Raw genomic sequence first — 19243 nt, forward strand, 5'->3', positions numbered from 1 at the left:
AATCTGGACTGGGCTGGGCTGTTTTCTCAATATGGAGCTGCTCTTGTATATAAACCTCTTTCTTATACACATATGAGTGTCTATGAATTGGTTTCTTTAGTCTATCCAGACTAACACACTGCCCCTCTACGTCACCAAGCATGATGTTCTTCTCCAGGGACCGGTCTCTTCTGATAAGTTCTCTGAAGTACGTGAGACCAAGTCTCGCTGACTAGACATTGGGAATACGGAGACAGGACAGGACTCCTGTCCTCACAGATCCCCGACACGCACGTAAGCCGTAGTGCAACCAGCACTTTGGAGAGCTAGCCTCTCTCTCCGACTTCACCAGAGCTTCCCCTGAGTGGCCTTCACTTACCAAGTGGTGGTGCAGGGGGCTACCCATTGGTCTGCTTACGACAAGGTCAGCAGTTCAAAACCACTAGCTGCTCCTCGGGAGAATGACGAGGCTTTCTACTCCCATAAAGATTTACAGCTTCAGAAACCCGCAAAGGTAGGTTTACCCTGTCCTGTGGGGTCTTCATGAGTCGGCATTGACTCGGTGGCAGTGAGTTTGGTTTTGATTTTGGGGAAGGGGGTTGGAAAGACAGACTGGGGGCAGAGTGAACCACAACGCCCTTCCCTCATTTTAAGTTCATAGACTCGTTTTTAGGGGGTCCCTGGGTGACTCGCACAGCGAATGTGGGCAGCTGCGGAAGGTGGGAGGTTATAGTACACTCAAAGGTGCCTTTGAAGAAAGTCCTGGCGATCTGCTTCCAGAAAACCCCAGGGAGCACCGTTCCACTCAACCCCTACGGAGTCGCCAAGAGTCGGCAGAGTCAGAACCAGGGTGGCTGTGTGCGCCAAACACTTTGTTGGGAACAGACGACTAACCAACAACGACTCCCTGCCCTCGAGTCAATTCCGACTCACAGAGACCCTCCGGGTGGAACTGCTCCTGGGGATCTCCAAGACCCTGACTCTGTACGGAGCAGAAAGCCTTGTCTTTCTTCTACAGAGTAGCCGGGGGTTTCAAACCGCTGACCTTGCGGTTAAGCAACCCAACTAGTTACCTCTCAGCCACCAGGGCTCCTTGAATTCGTTCATTCTGATGGGGGTGGAGAGAGGCAGTCAAGGCACAAACTAACAATTAGTCTTATAAATATTGTGCTGCTCATGGCCCCGGAGTCTATTCTGATCCATAGTGACCCCATGTGACAGACAGACAGACAGACAGACAGACAGACAGACAGGTGAGAGGTGCTGGAGGAAGCTTTGTAGGCGCCATCTTCACAGGAGAGATTGCCACCCCTTTTCCTGCTGAGCTGCTCCGTACACTGAGACCACCAATCTTTCAGTAGCCACTCAGGTACAGCGCCCCTGGGATCATCAATACAAAGTTGCAAGATAAGGCATAGTCCGGGCTTTGTTGGTTAAGCACTGGGCTGCTAACCACAGGGCCAGCTGTTCGAACCGCTCAGTCGCTCCAGTGGAGAAGCATGAAGCTGTCCACTCTCATAAAGAGTGACATCTCGGAAACCCACAGGGGGCAGCTCTACCCTGGCACCATCAGTCTGAATCAGCTCGATGGCAGGGAGTTTAGGTTTTTGGTGTTGAGGGTGGCCGAGACAGCTCTGCCGGGTGGTGTCGCAATTATATACTGAGCTGCTAAGCACCAAGTCAGCTGTTCGAAACCACCCGGCGCTCCGCAGGAGAAAGACAAGATTTTCAACTTCAGTAGAGTTGTGGTCCCCCTCAGGATCCATCGTAAGAGCAATGATACCAGGAGGGGAAGGGGAAGGTGGGGGGAGAGAGGGAGCCAAGCTGTCAGGGCCCAGGAGATCTGAGAGAAGGGTGGGAGGACGCCTTGTGAGGGTCATGTCCATCAGGGGACACATCACGTGCAAGAGCCCGGAGTCCGGAATGTGTGGGGCTGGGGAAGGGGTGCCCAGTGACACGAGCAGAGAGAGGTGGGAGGGGAGCACCAGGCCTAGCGCTCCCTGAGCTGGAGTGGATGAGGTTGGGGTGGGCTGGGCGGTGGGGGAAAAGCGTCAGGGGAGGGGGAGCTTGCTCTGACACCCCCCTCCCCTGGAGGCAGTGCTGGGTGTGAGGACCCCAAGGATGCAGCTGCTGCAGTGGGATTGGCAGCCAGGAGCCAGTCAGGAGTCAATCCGCGCAGGTCTCGCCCCCTCCCCGCCCCCGCCCCCATCCCAGCTGGGTTTTCACCTGGTCCTGGCCCCCACACCCCACCGCAACCCCCACCCCAGTCCAGGCCTGGGCCTAGGTCTCCTCCGCATCCTGCCGGGCCTCCACCGCATTCCCCTGGGAATTGCTGCAGGAGACAGACGCTAATCAGACCATGTGACCCCAGCCTGAGAGCCTCCAGTGTGGTTTCTGAGGAAGAGGCCCAGCCGGGTCCGGGGGGTCCTCCCTCCCCTCCCTCCCTCCCCTCCCTCCCCTCCCAGGCCCCAAACCCCAAGGGCACACCCAACCCCCTGTTGCGACCACCCTCAGCTCCTTGAAGCTGGACATTTTCTGAGTGCCTCCCATGCCCCCATTCCTGCCCCCGCTCATTCTCTACCCCCCATTTCTTTGTTCTTTTTCTAACACCCCCCCTTTTCTCCTGGGCTTATTTGTTGTTGTTTTTGTTGTTCTTCTTCCCTGTCTTCCTCATCCTCCTCCATCCCCTGTGGGAGATTCACATGGAGAGAAATTGGACGAAGACTAAACCCCCCAACTTATCACAGAGGGAGTCTGGAAAGCTGGTAGTCCACGGTAGGAAAGCCTCCACTTTGGTAAGTTAGAGATAAAGTCCAAGTCCATGATCCTGCTTTAAATATCGTTCCCACAGATTCTCCCCTAACAGCCATGCTGCCTGAAACTGAGCACATGTTGATTCTGTCTCCCTAGAGAAGCAGACTTCCTTTTCTCTCTTCCCGCCCTGTCACCTTCCCCAGATGCAGGTATTAGGTTTCCTCACCTGCGAGCTCAGGGACCCTAATGCAGATACACCCACCTTGTGACACATGTGACCACTGAAGAGGCATGTCTCTTTTTTTTTCCTGAAGATGCATGTCTGAGAGCTACCTGTAAATGTCCCAGGATAGTAAAGGTTCTCTCTCACTTCTCCCAGTTCCACGTGGTCCATCAACTGGGCCTGAGCTGAGCATTTCACCATACAATGTGTCTGGCGCCTTTATTTTATTCCCTCTCCTAGATTTCCTATCCTCTGTGACTTTAATATCATCTTGTCCTCGCTGTACATTTGCGCCTTCTGGCCCTTCCGTTGTTGGAGGGCCGTTTCCTTGGACACCACCACCCTGCCCCCTTCCCTTTTCCATGGTCTCTTCCCCTTTCCTTGATTTCTTTACTTCTTCCCCTTCCTCCTTCCGCTCTTTTCCTTCCTGTTGCTTTGTTTCCATCACCCCGTTGCTCTTCCCCCTCCGCCTGTCCCCTTCCTCCCCCTCATTCTGTCTCCTCTTGAAGGCACAACCTTTGATGCATCGAAAATGCCTTAAATACGTGTACACACACACACACACACACACACAAGGGACAGGCCCCGAAGGTCACCACACAGACACTTGGACAAGAACTCACAGCTGCTGCTCAGGATAACAGAAAGGCCACGGAAGCAACCAAGCAAAAGCCAGCTCACTGCTGTCCCTCCTGCCCTGACTCCTGGCCACCCTCTAGGCCAGGGTGGGACGGCCCTTGTGGGTTTCACAGACTCTCACTCTTTACGGTAGCAGGGAGCCTCGTCTTTCTCCTGCAGAGCAGCTGGGGCTTCCAACCGCTGACCTGGCAGCAAAGAGCTTAGCCCACTCTTCAGCAAGTCTCCTCCCAAACGGTAGGGATGACCGAGATGATCATGGACGGACAGACAGCAGTAGACAGGAGGCAGAGTGTTGTTCAGCCATAACAGGATCATCACACTGGTCCGGGGTACAAGGCGGATGAAACAAGCACCTTTTGCCCAAGCACAGTATTCGAGCTTTCTCCTTCTGGCAGTGCAGAGTGGCTTCGAATCACCAAGCTTTAGACTGATAACCACAAGGTGGGCAGTTCAAATCCACCAACTGCTCCATGGGAGAAAGTTGAAGTTATCTCCTCCCGGGGGGATTTACGACCTTGGATACTCTCTTGTGGGGTTGTTGGCTCAGAACGATGGCAGCGGCTTGGGTTTGGTTTGGGGGACTGATATACCAATGGCCAGCTTTAAAATATTGGGGATACACCTGACTCCCTGGCTACCCCTACAAGGCCAAAGAAACACTCTGTGCCCTGACCCATGACTGTCTCCCATCTCACTGGAAAGTGCAAAGGACTTATGCGCACTACCTGTGAACATTTTCTTCTTCTTAAAAATAAAAATCATTTCAATGGGGGCTCTTACAGCCCTTATCACAATCCATACGTCCATCCATGGTGTCAAGCACATTTGTACATATGTTGCCATCATCATTTTCAAAACATTTTCTTTCTGCTCGAGCCCTTGGTATCAGCTCATTTCCACTCTCTAAACCTTCTCCCCAAAGAATTCCACACTATTAAATTTATGTCAAATCAAAAGGGCAGGTTAGGCATTTTGTTAGTCCAGGTGGACTAGAGAAATCCACAGACATGCATAGGTTTTTGAGAAAGACCTTTATATAAAGAGTAATTGTGTATTAAGAAAACATCCCAGCCCAGTCCAGATCAGGTCTTAAGTCTGATATTAGCCCATATGTCCAATACCAGTCTATAAATTCCCCTTCAGACTCACACAGACATGCAATAATGCCAAATGAAGGAAGGTCACAGGCCAGTGGGTGGAAAGTCTTAAGGATCCTGTGATGGTGGAGGCATCTCAGCACTGGCGGGCGTCTTCACATGGCTCCTCCAGCTCCACGGCTCTGGCTCTATCAGTGTAGCTCCATGTGCCTTGTCAACAGCAATGTCTCACAGAGAGTGAGCATGTATCTGGCCTCCAGTGAGCTATTTATCTCTGTGGCGCCTCCAAATGAGGTCATCAAGCTGCAACCTGATTGACAGGCTAGACCCCGCCCCTTTGCAAGTTGGCACCAGATGATGTAACTACAACAGACACGTTATCAAGCGGGACCAGTCCCTGGAGAAGGACACCACGCTCGGGAAAGTAGAGGATCATGGAAAAGGAGGAAGACTCTCAATGCAATGGGTTGACACAGTGGCTGCAAGAGAACAATTGTGAGGATATCACAAGACCAGGCAGTGTTGCATCCTACTGTAGATGGGATCCCTATGAGTCAGAACAGACTCAGCGTCACCTAAAAACAACAGTGATAGATATGACGCCCAGATGAGTTGGAACCTGTGTTAGTCCGGGTAGACGAGAAAAACAAATCCAGAAACTCTCATATATGTATAAGAAAGAGATTTATATCAAAGAGTAATTATACATCAAGAAAACATCCCAGCCCAGTCAAGATCAGATCCATAAATCCAATATTAGCCCACAAGTCTGATACTAGTCCACAAAGCCCTCTTCAGACTCACGCAGCCACATGCAATGATGCCGAATGCAGGAAGATCACAGGTCAGTGGGTGAAAGTCTTGTGGATCCACCGGCGGTTGGTGGAAGCATCTCAGCACTGAGGTCTCCACTGCATGGCTCATTCAAGTCTCAGGGTGGCTCCACGTGGCTTGTCAACAGGAAGGTGAAGCGGAGAGAGAAGGGACATCCCAGAATCCTCATAAGGCCACACCCAGAAGGAGGCATCATCAGGCTGTGACCTGACTGACAGGCTAGGGTCCACCCCATTGACTCTTAATATCCTCAAGTTGACAGGAGATTATGTAACTATCACAGAACCCCTAGAAGAAATATTTTCTTACTCGCTCTCATATTTTTGGCATTCAACAAACAGCACAAAGTGCAACATGCCCTACTGTGGGCCACGGTATGTTTTCAGGCTATGTTGTTTGTGGTAGGTGGCATTGAGTGGGCTCCAACCTATAATGGACTACAGAACCCAATGGTGACCAGTCTTGTGCCACCCTTTCAATGGTCGCCATGTTTGCTGCAGCCACTGGGCCAATCCATCTTGTTGGGGGCCTTCTTCGTTTCCACCGACTTTCTACTTCACCAAGTATGGATGTCTTCTCCCAAGGACTGGCCTCTCCTGATAACATGGCCAAACTACATGAGACGATGTCTCCCCACCCTTGTTTCTAAGGAGCCTCCTGGCTGTACTTCTTCCACGACGGATTTGCATGTTCTCTGGCTGCTCATGGTCTTTTCACCAACATTGTAACTCAACAACTGGAGCCCTGGTGGCCTACTGAGTTACACGTTGGTTGTTGACCACAAGATCGGTTGTTTGAACCCCCCAGACGCTCTGTGGGTGAGATGATGAGGCATTCTACTCTCGTAAAGAGTTACAGTCTCAGAAACCTCAGGGTTTCTGAGGGCAGTTCTACCCTGCCCTTCCTGGATTGCTATGAGTCAGGATGGACTCAGTGGCAGAGAGTTTGATTTTTGAGTTCATAACTCACATGCATCAGTTATCTCAAGGTCTTCCTTATTCAACATCCAACTTCCCCATGCATTTGAGGCGACTGCGAATCCCGTGGCTTTGGGCTAGGTGTGCCTTAGTCCTCAAGAGACATTTTTTGGTTTTTTTTTTTTTGGCAGCATGCAGCAGATTTGCCCAGTGCAACATGGGGTTGGATTTTTGACCGTTGCTTCCATGAATGTTGATTCCATGAGCTATCTCGCTGACCACCATCAAGTCGATTCTGACTCATTGTGACCTTTTAGGACAGGCTACCACTGACCTTGGGGGTTTCTGAGACCGTAACTCTGTGTTAGTTCGGGTGAACTAGAGAAACAAATCCAGAGACACTCATATGTGTGTACTAGAGAACTTTATATCAAAGAGTAATAGTATATTAAGAAAACATCCCAGCCTAGTCCAGATCAAGTCCATAAATCCAATGTTAGCCCATATGTCTGATATCAGTCTGAAAACTCCTCTTCAGACTCATGCAACATTTGAAATAATGAGTGCAGGAAGATCACAGGCCAGTGGGTGGAAAGTCTTGTGGATCCAGTGGCGGTGTAAGCAGCTTAGTGCTGACATGGGTCTCCATGTGGCTCCTCCAGCTCCACAGCTCTGGCTGCCATCCGCATAGTTCCAGGTGGCTTGTCAACAAGAATAGGAAGCAGAGAGAGTCAAAACAGAGCGTGCCTGACCTCCACTCAGCTGTTAATCTCTGTGGCGCCCCCAAATGAGGTCATCAAGCTGCGACCTGATTGACAGGCTAGACTCCACCCTGTCACAAATTGACAGATTATGTAACCACCATAAACTCTTTCCAGGAGTAGAAAGTCTCATCTTTCTCCTGTGGCTGGCGTTCTTGAACTGCTGACCTTGCGGTTAGTGCCCAACGTGTAATCACACCGCCACCAGGGCTCCACCCCATGAGCTATAACCATGTGGATATCCATCTCTCCAGTGAGTTACCACCGGCACCCCCTTCACAGCGCTCACCCCAGGTCTCCACAAACACTGCTTCCAAGAAGCCCTCTGGGATCTTTCTTACCCAAGTGTGAGCTCAGCTGGGTGCCTTTTTCTATTCTCTTTATTCCCACAACATACTGTGTCACCCCCCTCCCCGCCGGGCCAGAACCCCCAAAGTGTGATGGGGGCTGTGCTTGTTTGCCTCCTCCCAACAGACCTTGGCTCCACACAGACAGGTGTGAACAGTCTGCAATGCCGCAGGTTCAGCACCAAGGACAGCACTAGTCCATAGTAGATGCTTAGTAAATCAAGATGTTGCTTCCGATGGTGTTTCCACTGCTGTCAGCAGTTCAAACCCACCAGCTGCTCTGGGGAAGAAAGATGAGGCGGTGTGCTCCCATGAAAGATGTGTTGCCTTGGGAATCCTGTGGTTCTGCCTTTATGTTGATTCTGATCCGTACAATCCCATGTGCAACAGAATGAAACACCTCCCGGTTCTGCACTGTGGTAGTTACATCATCTGTTGTCAACTTGAGACTTATGAGTGAAGGGGCGGAGTCCAGCCTGTCAATCAGGTCACAGCTTGATTACCTCATTTGGAGACACTAAGGAGATAAATAGCTCACTGGAGGCGGGACACAGGCTCACTCCCCGTGATACATTACTCTCTTCACTGCTACTACCGACCCATACAAGCCACGGTAGAACTGCCCAGTCCTCTTTGTCACTGTTTACGGGAGTAGAAAGCCCTGTCTTTCTTCCTGCCCATCAATGGTGTGGTTAGGAGCCATGGAGTGGGTTCCGACCCACTGCGACTCCATGCACAGCGGAAGGAAACACTGCGCCATCCCCACCGCTATCATTCCGGGGCCGGAGCCCAATGGTACAGCCACAGCCCCCAACCTTCTGCACCAGGGCATTCCTTTTTCATTGCTTCTCTACCGCACCCAGCATAATGCCCACCCCACCCCGCTCCAGGGACCGGTCTCTCCTGACAAGACGTCCAAAGTATGTAAGGTCCCAGGGGCAGCGCTGTCAATGAAACACGGTTGTGAAAGGAGACTGTCTGCCCCGTGAACCTTCACTCCATTCACAAGGAAACAGGGAAGGAATCGAGGATCGCAGTCTGGACAACCCTGTTCTGCTGCCTGGGGTCTGCTCGGTCTGGGTGGGCTCCAGGGCGGTCAGCAATAGGGAGTTCTGTTGTGGTACTGAGTCCATGTGGTCCCAGGGAGCGGTTCTACCCCTGTAGGGTCGCTCTGAGTCCGAATCGACGGTCTATGGGAGGGGTGCGGCAAATAAGGAGCGCGAATGGATACATGCAGGGCTCATCACAGAAGGGGAAACTGAGGCTCAGAGAAAAGATAGCCAAGTGATGGTTGGAATCACGTTCCAGTGCCAAGTCCCCGTTTTTTTCTGTCTCTGTCACTGTCCCCATTCATTACCACCCCAACCCCCAAAGCGCGCGCACCCCCCCCCACATACACACCCCCCCACACACCCTGCCCCCCCCGTCCAACACAGCACCTGGCACAGGCCAGCTGATAAATGTGTGTCTGTTGAAGGAATGAATGAATGTGTGTGTCCCTTGGGAGGTGTAACTTGAGTCCAGCCTTGCCGGGCCCCAGCACCCGCGCCCTCCCTCGCTGGACCCAGGAGTCCAGCGCCCCACCGCTCGCCCGCCCTCCCGCCGGCGCTCCCTCCCCGCCCCCTGGGTCCCCCCGCCCGCCAGCTTCCGGCTTCCCAGCCAGCCTTCCTCTCTCGGGCAGGGGCGCGAGCCCAGGTTTCCGGGGGGAAGGCTTAGGCGGCGACACCGAGCCCAGCCTCCTCCACGCGCCCCCCCCCCCGCGGTCCCCCTCCCTCCCTCCCCGCCGCCACCGTCCGCGCTCGGCCGGCCGCGGGGAAGAAAGGAGCCCAGGCGTGGAGGTAAGCAGCGAGCGCCCCGGATCGGGTCCAGATCCCGGCTGGCACCTCCGCCGGCCGCCGCCCCGACCCTGCTGGCTGTCTGCGGGAGCCGCGGGCTGGGCCGGAGCGGGGGTCTGCACCCCTCGGGGACCTAGGGCGCCCCACGCCCAGTTGCCTGCCCGCCCCCACCCCCGATCCAGCGGCCGGACCTCGGTTTGCTCCTGTCGGTTTAGGGGCAGCTAAGTCCCCAGCTACCTCCGCCCTCTCGTCTTCAGTGCCCAGCCCCCCGCCCCAACCCGTTCTCCCTCAGCACCTAGGAATCCAGACCCCCCAAGATGGGAGTCCAGCTCCCCAGTCCTGTCATCTCCCAGACCCGGAGTCCCACCTGCCCTCTCCTTCTTCAGACCCTGGGTCCTGACCCCCAGCCTTCCTCCCTCAAACCAGGAGTCCTGACCCCCAGCCCTCCTCCTCCCTCAGACCAGGAGTCCTGACCCCCAGCCCCTCCTCCCTCAGACCAGGAGTCCTGACCCCAAGTCCCTCCTCCCTCAGACCAGGAGTCCTGATCCCCAGTCCTCCTCCCTCAGACCAGGAGTCCTGACCCCAGCCCTCCTCCTCTCTCAGACCAGGAGTCCTGCCCCCAGCCCCTCCTCCCTCAGACCAGGAGTCCTGACCCCCAGCCCTCCTCCCTCAGACCAGGAGTCCTGACCCCCAGCCCTCCTCCTCCCTCAGACCAGGAGTCCTGACCCCCAGCCCTCCTCTCTCAGACCAGGAGTCCTGCCCCCAGCCCCTCCTCCCTCAGACCAGGAGTCCTGACCCCCAGCCCTCCTCCTCCCTCAGACCAGGAGTCCTGACTCCCAGCCCTTCTCCCTCAGACCAGGGGTCCTGACCCCCAGCCCTCCTCCCTCAGACCAGGAGTCCTGACCCCCAGCCCTCCTCCTCCCTCAGACCAGGAGTCCTGACCCCCAGCCCTCCTCCCTCAGACCAGGAGTCCTGACCCCCAGCCCTCCTCCTCCCTCAGACCAGGAGTCCTGACCCCCCAAGTCCTCCTCCCTCAGACCAGGGGTCCTGACCCCCAGCCCTCCTCCTCCCTCAGACCAGGGGTCCTGACCCCCAGCCCTCCTCCTCCCTCAGACCAGGAGTCCTGACCCCCAGCCCTCCTCCCTCAGACCAGGAGTCCTGACCCCCAGCCCTCCTCCCTCAGACCAGGAGTCCTGACCCCCCAAGTCCTCCTCCTCCCTCAGACCAGGAGTCCTGACCCCCAGCCCTCCTCCTCCCTCAGACCAGGAGTTCTGACCCACAGTCCTCCTCCCTCAGACCAGGAGTCCTGACCCCCAGCCCTCCTCCTCCCTCAGACCAGGAGTCCTGACCCCCAGCCCTCCTCCCTCAGACCAGGAGTCCTGACCCCCAGCCCTCTGTCCTCAGACCAGGAGTCCTGACCCCCAGCCCTCCTCCCTCAGACCAGGAGTCCTGACCCCCAGCCCTCCTCCCTCAGACCAGGAGTCCTGACCCCCAGCCCTCCTCTCTCAGACCAGGAGTCCTGACCCCCAGCCCCTCCTCCCTCAGACCAGGAGTCCTGACCCCCAGCCCTCCTCCCTCAGACCAGGAGTCCTGACCCCCCAAGTCCTCCTCCTCCCTCAGACCAGGAGTCCTCACCCCCAGCCCTCCTCCTCCCTCAGACCAGGAGTCCTGACCCCCAGCCCTCCTTCCTCAGACCAGGAGTCCTGACCCCCAACCCTCCTCCTCCCACAGACCAGGAGTCCTGACCTCCCAGCCCTCCTCCCTCAGACCAGGAGTCCTGACCCCCAGCCCCTCCTCCCCTAGCCCAGGAGTCCTGACCCCCAGCCCCTCCTCCCTCAGACCAGGAGTCCTGACTCCTAGTCCCTTCTCCCTCAGACCAGGAGTCCTGACCCCCAGCCCTCTGTCCTCAGACCAGGAGTCCTGACCCCCAGCCCTCCTCCCTCAGACCAGGAGTCCTGACCCCCCAAGTCCTCCTCCTCCCTCAGACCAGGAGTCCTCACCCCCAGCCCTCCTCCTCCCTCAGACCAGGAGTCCTGACCCCCAGCCCTCCTCCCTCAGACCAGGAGTCCTGACCCCCAGCCCCTCCTCCCTCAGACCAGGAGTCCTCACCCCCAGCCCTCCTCCCTCAGACCAGGAGTCCTCACCCCCAGCTCCTCCTCCCTGGGAGTCTGAGCTCTCTTGCTCTTCACCCATCCTCTGTTTCCAGGGCCTCCAGACTTGGAATCCCACCCCTGCCACTCTGATTCCTGGGTCATTCCTGTCCCTTCCCAGACATCCACCCTGGTCCTGGTAGCAGTCAGTTTACTGACTTGATCTCCCTGTGTCTCTACTATCTCTTGTCTCTGCTGGCCTCCCTCTCGCTTTCTTCCATCCACCTCGGATCTCTGTTTGTACCGTCTTGGCCTTGGGTCTCTAATTCTCTTCTGTCTCTACATCTGTGTGTCTCACTGATGGGTTCCTCCCTTATTTCTCACTCTGTTCTCTGTCTCACCATCCTATCTCTTGGTCTCTGTGTTTTCTTGTCTGTCTCTGGTCCCTCTGTACCTCCCTGCTCTCTGTCTTTCATCTTGAGTTCTCCCTTGTCCTCCTGGCCTCTCCCTGATCTCTCATCTCTTATGCTGGTTTATCTGTATCTCCTTGATCTCTCTTCTCTGTTTCTCCCTGATTTCCGTTTTCTATCTTTGTCTCTCCTTGATTTCTCTCTCTCCCTGGTCTCTTATCTCCATCTTATTCTTGTCTCTCTGCTCTTCCTTATCCCTTATCTCTGTCTCTCCCTGGTTTTTCTGGTGTCTTGTCTCTCATCTGTGTTATTCTGGTCTCTCTGTCTCTCCTTGATCTCACATCTCTGTCTCTCCTTGGTTCTCTGTCTTTCTGATCTCTGTGTATCTCATCTCCGTCCCTCTGGCCTCTCATCTCCCCATGGTCCTTCTGTCTCTCATCTCTGTTGCTCTCTGATGTCTCTGGCTCTCCTTGGTCTCTCTGCCTTTCATCTCTGTCACTTCCTGGTCTTTCTGATCTCTTCTTAGTGTCTCTGTCTCTCCTTGGCCTTTGTATCTCTCATCTCTGTCCCTTCCTGGTGCCTCTGTCTCTCATCGCCGACCCTCCCTGGTCTCTCCTTGGTGTCTCTGTCTCTCATCTCTGTCTCTCCTTGGCCTTTGTATCTCTCATCTCTGTCCCTTCCTGGTGTCTCTGTCTCTCATCTCTGCCCCTCCCTGGCCCCCCGTCTCTGTCTTCTGCACTTCTCCGTCTCTGTTTCGCCATCTCCTTTCCGTGGCCCACCAACCCATCTCTACCTCCCCCTGATCCTTGACCCCATCTTTCTCTCTCTCTCTCCCTTTCTCCTCGCAGGTATGGACCCCCAGCCCCCTCCACCTGCCCAGGGCAGCCCACCGCACCGTGGGCGCGGGCGCGGCCGAGGCCGGGGGCGCGGGCGTGGACGGGGCCGAGGCTGCGGCCGCGGTGGCGCGGGCGCCCCACGCGCGCCCCTGCCCTGCCCGACCTGCGGCCGCCTCTTCCGTTTCCCCTACTACCTCTCCCGGCACCGGCTGAGCCACTCGGGCCTGCGGCCACACGCCTGCCCGCTGTGCCCCAAGGCCTTCCGCCGCCCCGCGCACCTCTCGCGCCACCTGCGCGGCCACGGTCCGCAGCCCCCGCTGCGCTGCGCCGCCTGCCCACGCACCTTCCCGGAGCCCGCGCAGCTGCGGCGCCACCTGGCCCAGGAGCACGCGGGCGGCGAGGTGGAGCTGCCCACGCCGCGCTCGGCCAAGGAGCCGGCCGCGCCCGGCTGGGGCGTGGTGGACGCGGGCGAGGAGCTGGCCACCGTGGCGGTGGCAGCGGCGGAGGGACCCCCGGTGCAGAAGGAGGAAGAAGAGGAGGAGTTGGCGCCGGAGGCAGCGTGGCCCGAGCCGTGGCCGGCCGGGGACCCCAGCGCCCTGGACGCCCCCGCGCCGCCGGAGCCCCGCGAGTCAGAGGAGGAAGAAGAGGGGGCCGGGGCCGGGGCCGAGACCGGCGCGGCGGAGCTGCGGGCCGAGCTGGCGCTGGCGGCCGGGCGACAGGAGGAGAAACAGGTGCTTCTGCAGGCCGACTGGACGTTGTTGTGTCTGCGCTGCCGCGAGGCCTTCGCCACCAAGGGCGAGCTCAAAGCGCACCCGTGCCTGCGACCCGAGGGCGACCCGGAGGGCGAGGGCGGCCCGCCGCCGCGGCCTAAGCGACACCAGTGCTCCATCTGCCTCAAGGCCTTCGCCAGGCCCTGGTCGCTGTCCCGCCACCGGCTGGTGCACTCCACCGACCGGCCCTTCGTGTGTCCGGACTGCGGCCTGGCCTTCCGCCTCGCCTCCTACCTCCGCCAGCATCGCCGCGTGCACGGCGCGCTCAGCCTGCTGGCCCCGCTGCCCGGCAAGAAGGACGACAAGGCCGCGGGGGCGCGGACCTTGGGGAAGGGGCCCGAGGGCAGCGCAGGGCCCGAAGCCGCCTCGGATGGCGGCGAGGGCGGCCAGAACGGAGGGGACACGGTGCCCGCCCGGCCTCCCGCCGGGGAGCCACGCTTCTGGTGCCCCGAGTGTGGCAAGGGCTTCCGGCGCCGGGCGCACCTGCGGCAGCACGGGGTCACCCACTCGGGCGCGCGGCCCTTCCAGTGCGTGCGCTGCCAGCGCGAGTTCAAGCGCCTGGCCGACCTGGCCCGGCACGCGCAGGTGCACGCGGGCGGCCCCGCGCCTCACCCCTGCCCCCGCTGCCCGCGCCGCTTCTCACGCGCCTACAGTCTCCTGCGCCACCAGCGCTGCCACCGGGCCGAGCTGGAGCGTGCCGCCGCCCTCCAGGCCCTCCAGGCCCAGGCGCCACAGCCCCCTCCATCCTCGCGCGCAGAGCAGGCAGAACCCGAGCTGTCTCTGTCCCTCTCGCACATCAAGGAGGAGCCCCCCTCTCCGGGGACCCCACCCCGGTCTCCACCCGCGCCCCCTGTATTTCTCAGCGCCTCCTGCTTCGACAGTCAAGACCACTCCGCCTTCGAGATGGAGGAGGAAGAGGTCGATAGCAAGGCCCACCTGCGTGGGTTGGGGGGCCTAGCTTCCTGACCCTCACAGTCGTGGCTCCCCCACTCCCTTTGAGCTCCCTCCGGGTTTGCAATATGGAGGAGGGGAATTGAAAGCAAGGCCCCTGTTCCACTCTCCCACCTGTCTGTCCCCTCCCACCCTGACACTGAGGAGGTGTCCTGCACTGCCAGGCCCACCCCCAGGGACACCCCCACCCCATGCTGGTTAGAAACCCCTCACTTCAACACATGTCTTGAGGCAGGATGGGCTTGGAGAAGGAAAGAGATGGAGGACAACTGACCGAGGCGCAGAGGCCGGTGGGGGACCCCCTGCCTGCTGGCCCCACACACTCACCCACACACTGGACACCATCACCCTCTTTGGAACTGCCAGGCCTGGGGGGGTCCCCGGTGGGCAAAGGTTCATCCCTGTCCCTTTGTCTGTCTGAATAAATGTGCGTTTGTGGAATGAAGAGAGTGAGGCTCTCTGTGGGGTGGGGGTGGGGGTGGGGTGGGACAGCCTAGGGGGTCTGGGATGAGGTGGAGTTATCCCACCAGTCGCAGTGCTTGGAGGTAGGGCAGAAAACCCAGCCCAAGCAGACACGGGGTCAGCATACCAGTCCTTCAGTTGCCCCAAGGAATAAACCAACTGTGTTTCCCAGGGAATTGAGTTCACCAGAATGACCCTATAGCAGAGGTTCTCAACCTTCCTAATGCCTCGACCCTTTAATACAGTTCCTCATGTGGTGACACCCCCCCATCATAAAATTCATAACTATCATTTTGCTACTGTTATGAATTGGGGGTCCCCTGTGAAAGGTTGGTTTGACCCCCCCAAAGGGGTCACGACCCACAAGTTGAGAACCGCTGCCCTATAGTATGGAATAGGACTGCCCGGGAGGGGGTTCTGAGGATGCCAGCCTTCACAGGGTGGTCAGCCTCATCTTCTTCCCCCTTTGCAGCCCGGTGGGTCCATTCGCTAGCGCCGAATGCGAGGTGCTTCTCCCACGGCACCACCAGGGCCCCTCTGTAGGGGAGGAAGGGGCGCACGGGGTCTTCACCAAACAAGCCCCGGAGTTGGGCTGAGAAGAAACAATGTGCCGGAAGTCCCTGCACCCATCTACTCAGCGCGCATTTACCAAACGCTCGCTCACCCCCTCTGCGTCCGGCAGGCTGGTCTCACGCATGCACGGCCACAAAGTGGATGCCGACTCACGGCAACCCTATAGGACAGGGTCGAAACCACCCCCCCTCCCTGTAGGTTTCAGAAAACTGTCATTCTTTTTTTTTTATTCCATCTTCCTTTTTTATTATTATTTTTATTCCATATTTTTAACACAGAATCCATTTTGCTAACAGAATGACTCTCAGTAAGGCAGAAATTACAACAAATTGAAAAATTACTGAAATAAAATAGGGAGGGCATTGGACTTTGCCAGGAGTTTATTTCACAGTGTAAAAATATTCCATATTTTTATTCTGAAACTTAATTTTTTTCTGGATACGTTTTTCGAAAACTGTCATTCTTTATAGGAGTAGAAAGCCCTGTCTTTCTCCCAGGAGTGGCTGGTGGCTTCAAATTGCTAACCTTGTCCTTAGCGGCCCAACGTGTGTGTGTGTGTGTGTAACCACTCGGCAACCAGGCCTCCTTGGCAAGGAGGTAGGCCCCGACAATCCCAATAGACCTGGCATCCCACAGCCGCACGATCGGGTTGTCACTGCCTTCTTTAGCCCGAGAGTCCAAGGGCTGAGGATCCCTCGTGTGGCGTGCAGGCTGCCCCCATGCACAGCGAGGGCCTCGGGCAGCAGAAGTGCTAGTGGACTAGACAGCTTGTGACGCAGCAGGGCAAGGGGTGTTGATCGGGGTTGGCACGGAAGCAAAGCGGCACTACTGGACAGAGCCTGGCAGAGAGGGTGGGCGTGGGCTGGGGGCAGTCTCTGGGGAGGTGGCATTAGGCTTGAGACCTGAGTGAAGATGGAAGGAACCATGTGGGCATGGGGGGGTGGGTAAGGCAGGGGGGACTGCTGGCACAGGGAACAGCAGGTGCAGAAGGCCTACAGGAGGGATGGTCCTTTATGTTTGAAAGGCGACAAGGGATGGGGGTGTGTGTCTTGTACAGAGCCATGGCTTTACCCTTGGGCGATGGCTTTACCTACGGACTTAGAACCTAGGAGTGGAGGGGTAAAGGGTAGCTCCGGGAAGATGGTGGTCCTTATACCTTGTTCTCTTTCCTTCAGTCGGCGTCTTCCCTCCTCCCACAGCCTCCATGGGCTCTTAACCATGCACACAAAGCAACAGCGATGACCAGGCAGGCATCTTCACCTCTCTAGCGAAGGGGGACAAACCCAAGCTGTGCGGAAGGGAGGCACCGTTGACAAACGAGACTCCAGACCCGGTGGGCCGTTAATGGAAGGGTTTCCATAGAGACACACGGCGCTGGCAGGGCTCGCTCATCTACGCCGAGGCATGTGGAAGGCCACACTGTAGACAACTGCCTGGACGAGGCCCGTATTTATGTCCATCCCAAAGGCAGGTGGCCCCAAAAGAAGGTCAACGTGATGGAACAATTTTACGCATGTAAAAAATAAACACACGTCACTCATGTCCCACCCAGGTACACATTTGCACAAAGGTAATTCGGAAACAGTTGGAGCCGTGTATCGACGTGGGACAGCCAAGAATTCGAGACAGATTCAGAAGAGGATGTACAAGGATGTCACAGGGGCCCCGACGGAAGATCCATCTTCAAAAGTTGAGACTGTCAGAGGGATGTATCCTTGGAGTTCATTGACTATGAAAAGACCTCTGGCCTGTTTACACAGACAGCGCTCAAGGTGAAGAGCAAAGCACCTGCCTCTTCCCAAACTGAAGCCAAAGGAAAGGTGTCTGTGTTAGTCCGGTTGACAAGAGAAACAAATTCATAGACACCCATATGTGTGTAAGAAATTTCTTCATATCAAAGTACAATTGTATATTGAAAAAAAAATCCCAGCCTAGTCCAGATCAAGTCCATAAGTCTGATATTAGCCTATCTGTCCAATACCAGTCAATAAATTCCTCTTCAGATTTACACAACACATACAATGACACCAAATGCAGGAAGATCACAGGCCAGTGGGTGGAAAGTCGTGTGGATCCAGTGTCGGTGGAAGCATCTCAACGCTTGTGTGGGTCTCCACATGGCTCCTCCAGCTCCAGGGCTCTGACACCATCAGAGTAGCCCCATCTGGCTTGTCAGCAGGAATGTCTCCAGAGAGTGTGTCCCGCCTTCAGGGAGGAAGACAGGAGTTCCTAGAATCCTCAGGAGAAGGCCAGCCCCCCACAGAGGCTTCATTGGCTATGACCTGATTGACAGGTTAGACTCCACCCCTTCCTCAAGTTGATAATAGATTATGTAGCTGCCACAGGTGTGAAAGGCCAAGAAGGCTGTGCTGAAAGGCATCCACAGCCACACACAAAAGAAGATTCACACATCACCCACCTCCTGGTGACCCAAGACAGGGAGGCTAAGAAGGCCACCCCAGAGTCTTTGGAAGAACACCCCCTGGAGAAACAAGCCAGACCACCATGCTATTGTTGAGCACCCCCACACCCCCCACACCCCCCCACCATGGAGTCCAACATGAAGAAGACTGAAGCTCACAACACACTTGTGTTCATGGTGGATGTCAAGGTCATCAAGCACCAGATCAAACATGTCCAAAGTACATGAGATGAAGTACCTCCATCCTGGTTTCTAAGGAGCACTCTGGCTACACTTCTTCCAAGATAGATTTGCTCGTTCTTTGGACAGTGTGTGGTACTTTCTGTTTTCATCATTCAAGGAAATCAATTCTTCTGAGGCCGTCCTTATCGGATGTCCAACTTTCACATGCACGCGAGGGGAATGAACACACCTGACTTGGGCCAGGTGCGCCTTCGTCCTCAAAGGGGCATCCTTACTCTTGAAAGAGGTCTTGAGCAGAAGCTTTGCCCAATGCGATACTCTTGACTACTGCTTCTTTGAACATTGATTGCAAATCTTTATCAACCTTTTCCTCAATTTATCATGATGTTACCCATTGGTCCAGCTGGGAGGCTCTTGGTTTTCTTGACGTTGAGTTTCGACAGAAGGGAGCACTGTAGGGCTGAAACTCTGGAAAGGTTTGCCTCAGAGCTGCAGCCTCTCACTGCACCCCTTCAACCCATACGTTGCGCAAATGATCCAAGAAGCCCGACTAGAGGAAGGTGGACTCAGCATCAGGACTGGAGGAAGACGCATTAACAACTTACAGTATGCAAATGACACGATCTTGCTTGCTGAAAAGTGAAGACGTCTTGAAGCACTTGTTAAAGGCTGGCACCCTCAATATGTATTACACCTCAACATCAAGAGAACAAAACTACCGATGAAACATACAGCTTTCCTCTATTTCTTTAACGCGATCATGACCCCAATTCTACCTTACAAATCAGGCTAGACCAGAGCACGTACATGGGTACAGATAGAGCTGGAAACACTGGGAATCCAGGACAGATAAAGCCCTCAGGACCAATAATGAGAGTAGTGATACCAGGAGAGGAAGGGTAAGGGGAGAAAGGGGGAACCAATCACAATGATCTATATATGAGCCCCTCCCAGGGGGACGGACAACAGAAGAGTGGGTGAAGGGAGATGTCTGATAGTGGAAGACATGACAAAATAATAATAATTTATAAATTATCAAGGGTTCCTGAGGGAGGAGGGGAGGATGGAGGATGGACCAATAAGCAACATCATGATAATGGAGAAGACTGACGTTGTCAAGGATTTCCTTTTTCTTGGATCCACACTCAATGCCTATGAAA

At 56.0% G+C, this 19243-nt stretch overlaps 1 protein-coding gene across 1 annotated transcript; it reads left to right on the forward strand.

The window, feature by feature from the left end:
- The first annotated feature begins 9256 nt into the window (after positions 1 to 9256).
- On the forward strand, positions 9257 to 14876 carry ZNF579 (zinc finger protein 579). The gene is made up of 2 exons (XM_075537332.1): positions 9257 to 9389; positions 12735 to 14876. The coding sequence occupies exon 2, from the start codon at positions 12737 to 12739 to the stop codon at positions 14456 to 14458; it is 1722 nt and encodes a 573-aa protein (XP_075393447.1). The 5' UTR covers positions 9257 to 9389; positions 12735 to 12736; the 3' UTR covers positions 14459 to 14876.
- Positions 14877 to 19243: the final 4367 nt, after the last annotated feature.

Source organism: Tenrec ecaudatus, chromosome 18 (genome assembly GCF_050624435.1).
Source record: "Tenrec ecaudatus isolate mTenEca1 chromosome 18, mTenEca1.hap1, whole genome shotgun sequence".
Taxonomy (NCBI): domain Eukaryota; kingdom Metazoa; phylum Chordata; class Mammalia; order Afrosoricida; family Tenrecidae; genus Tenrec; species Tenrec ecaudatus.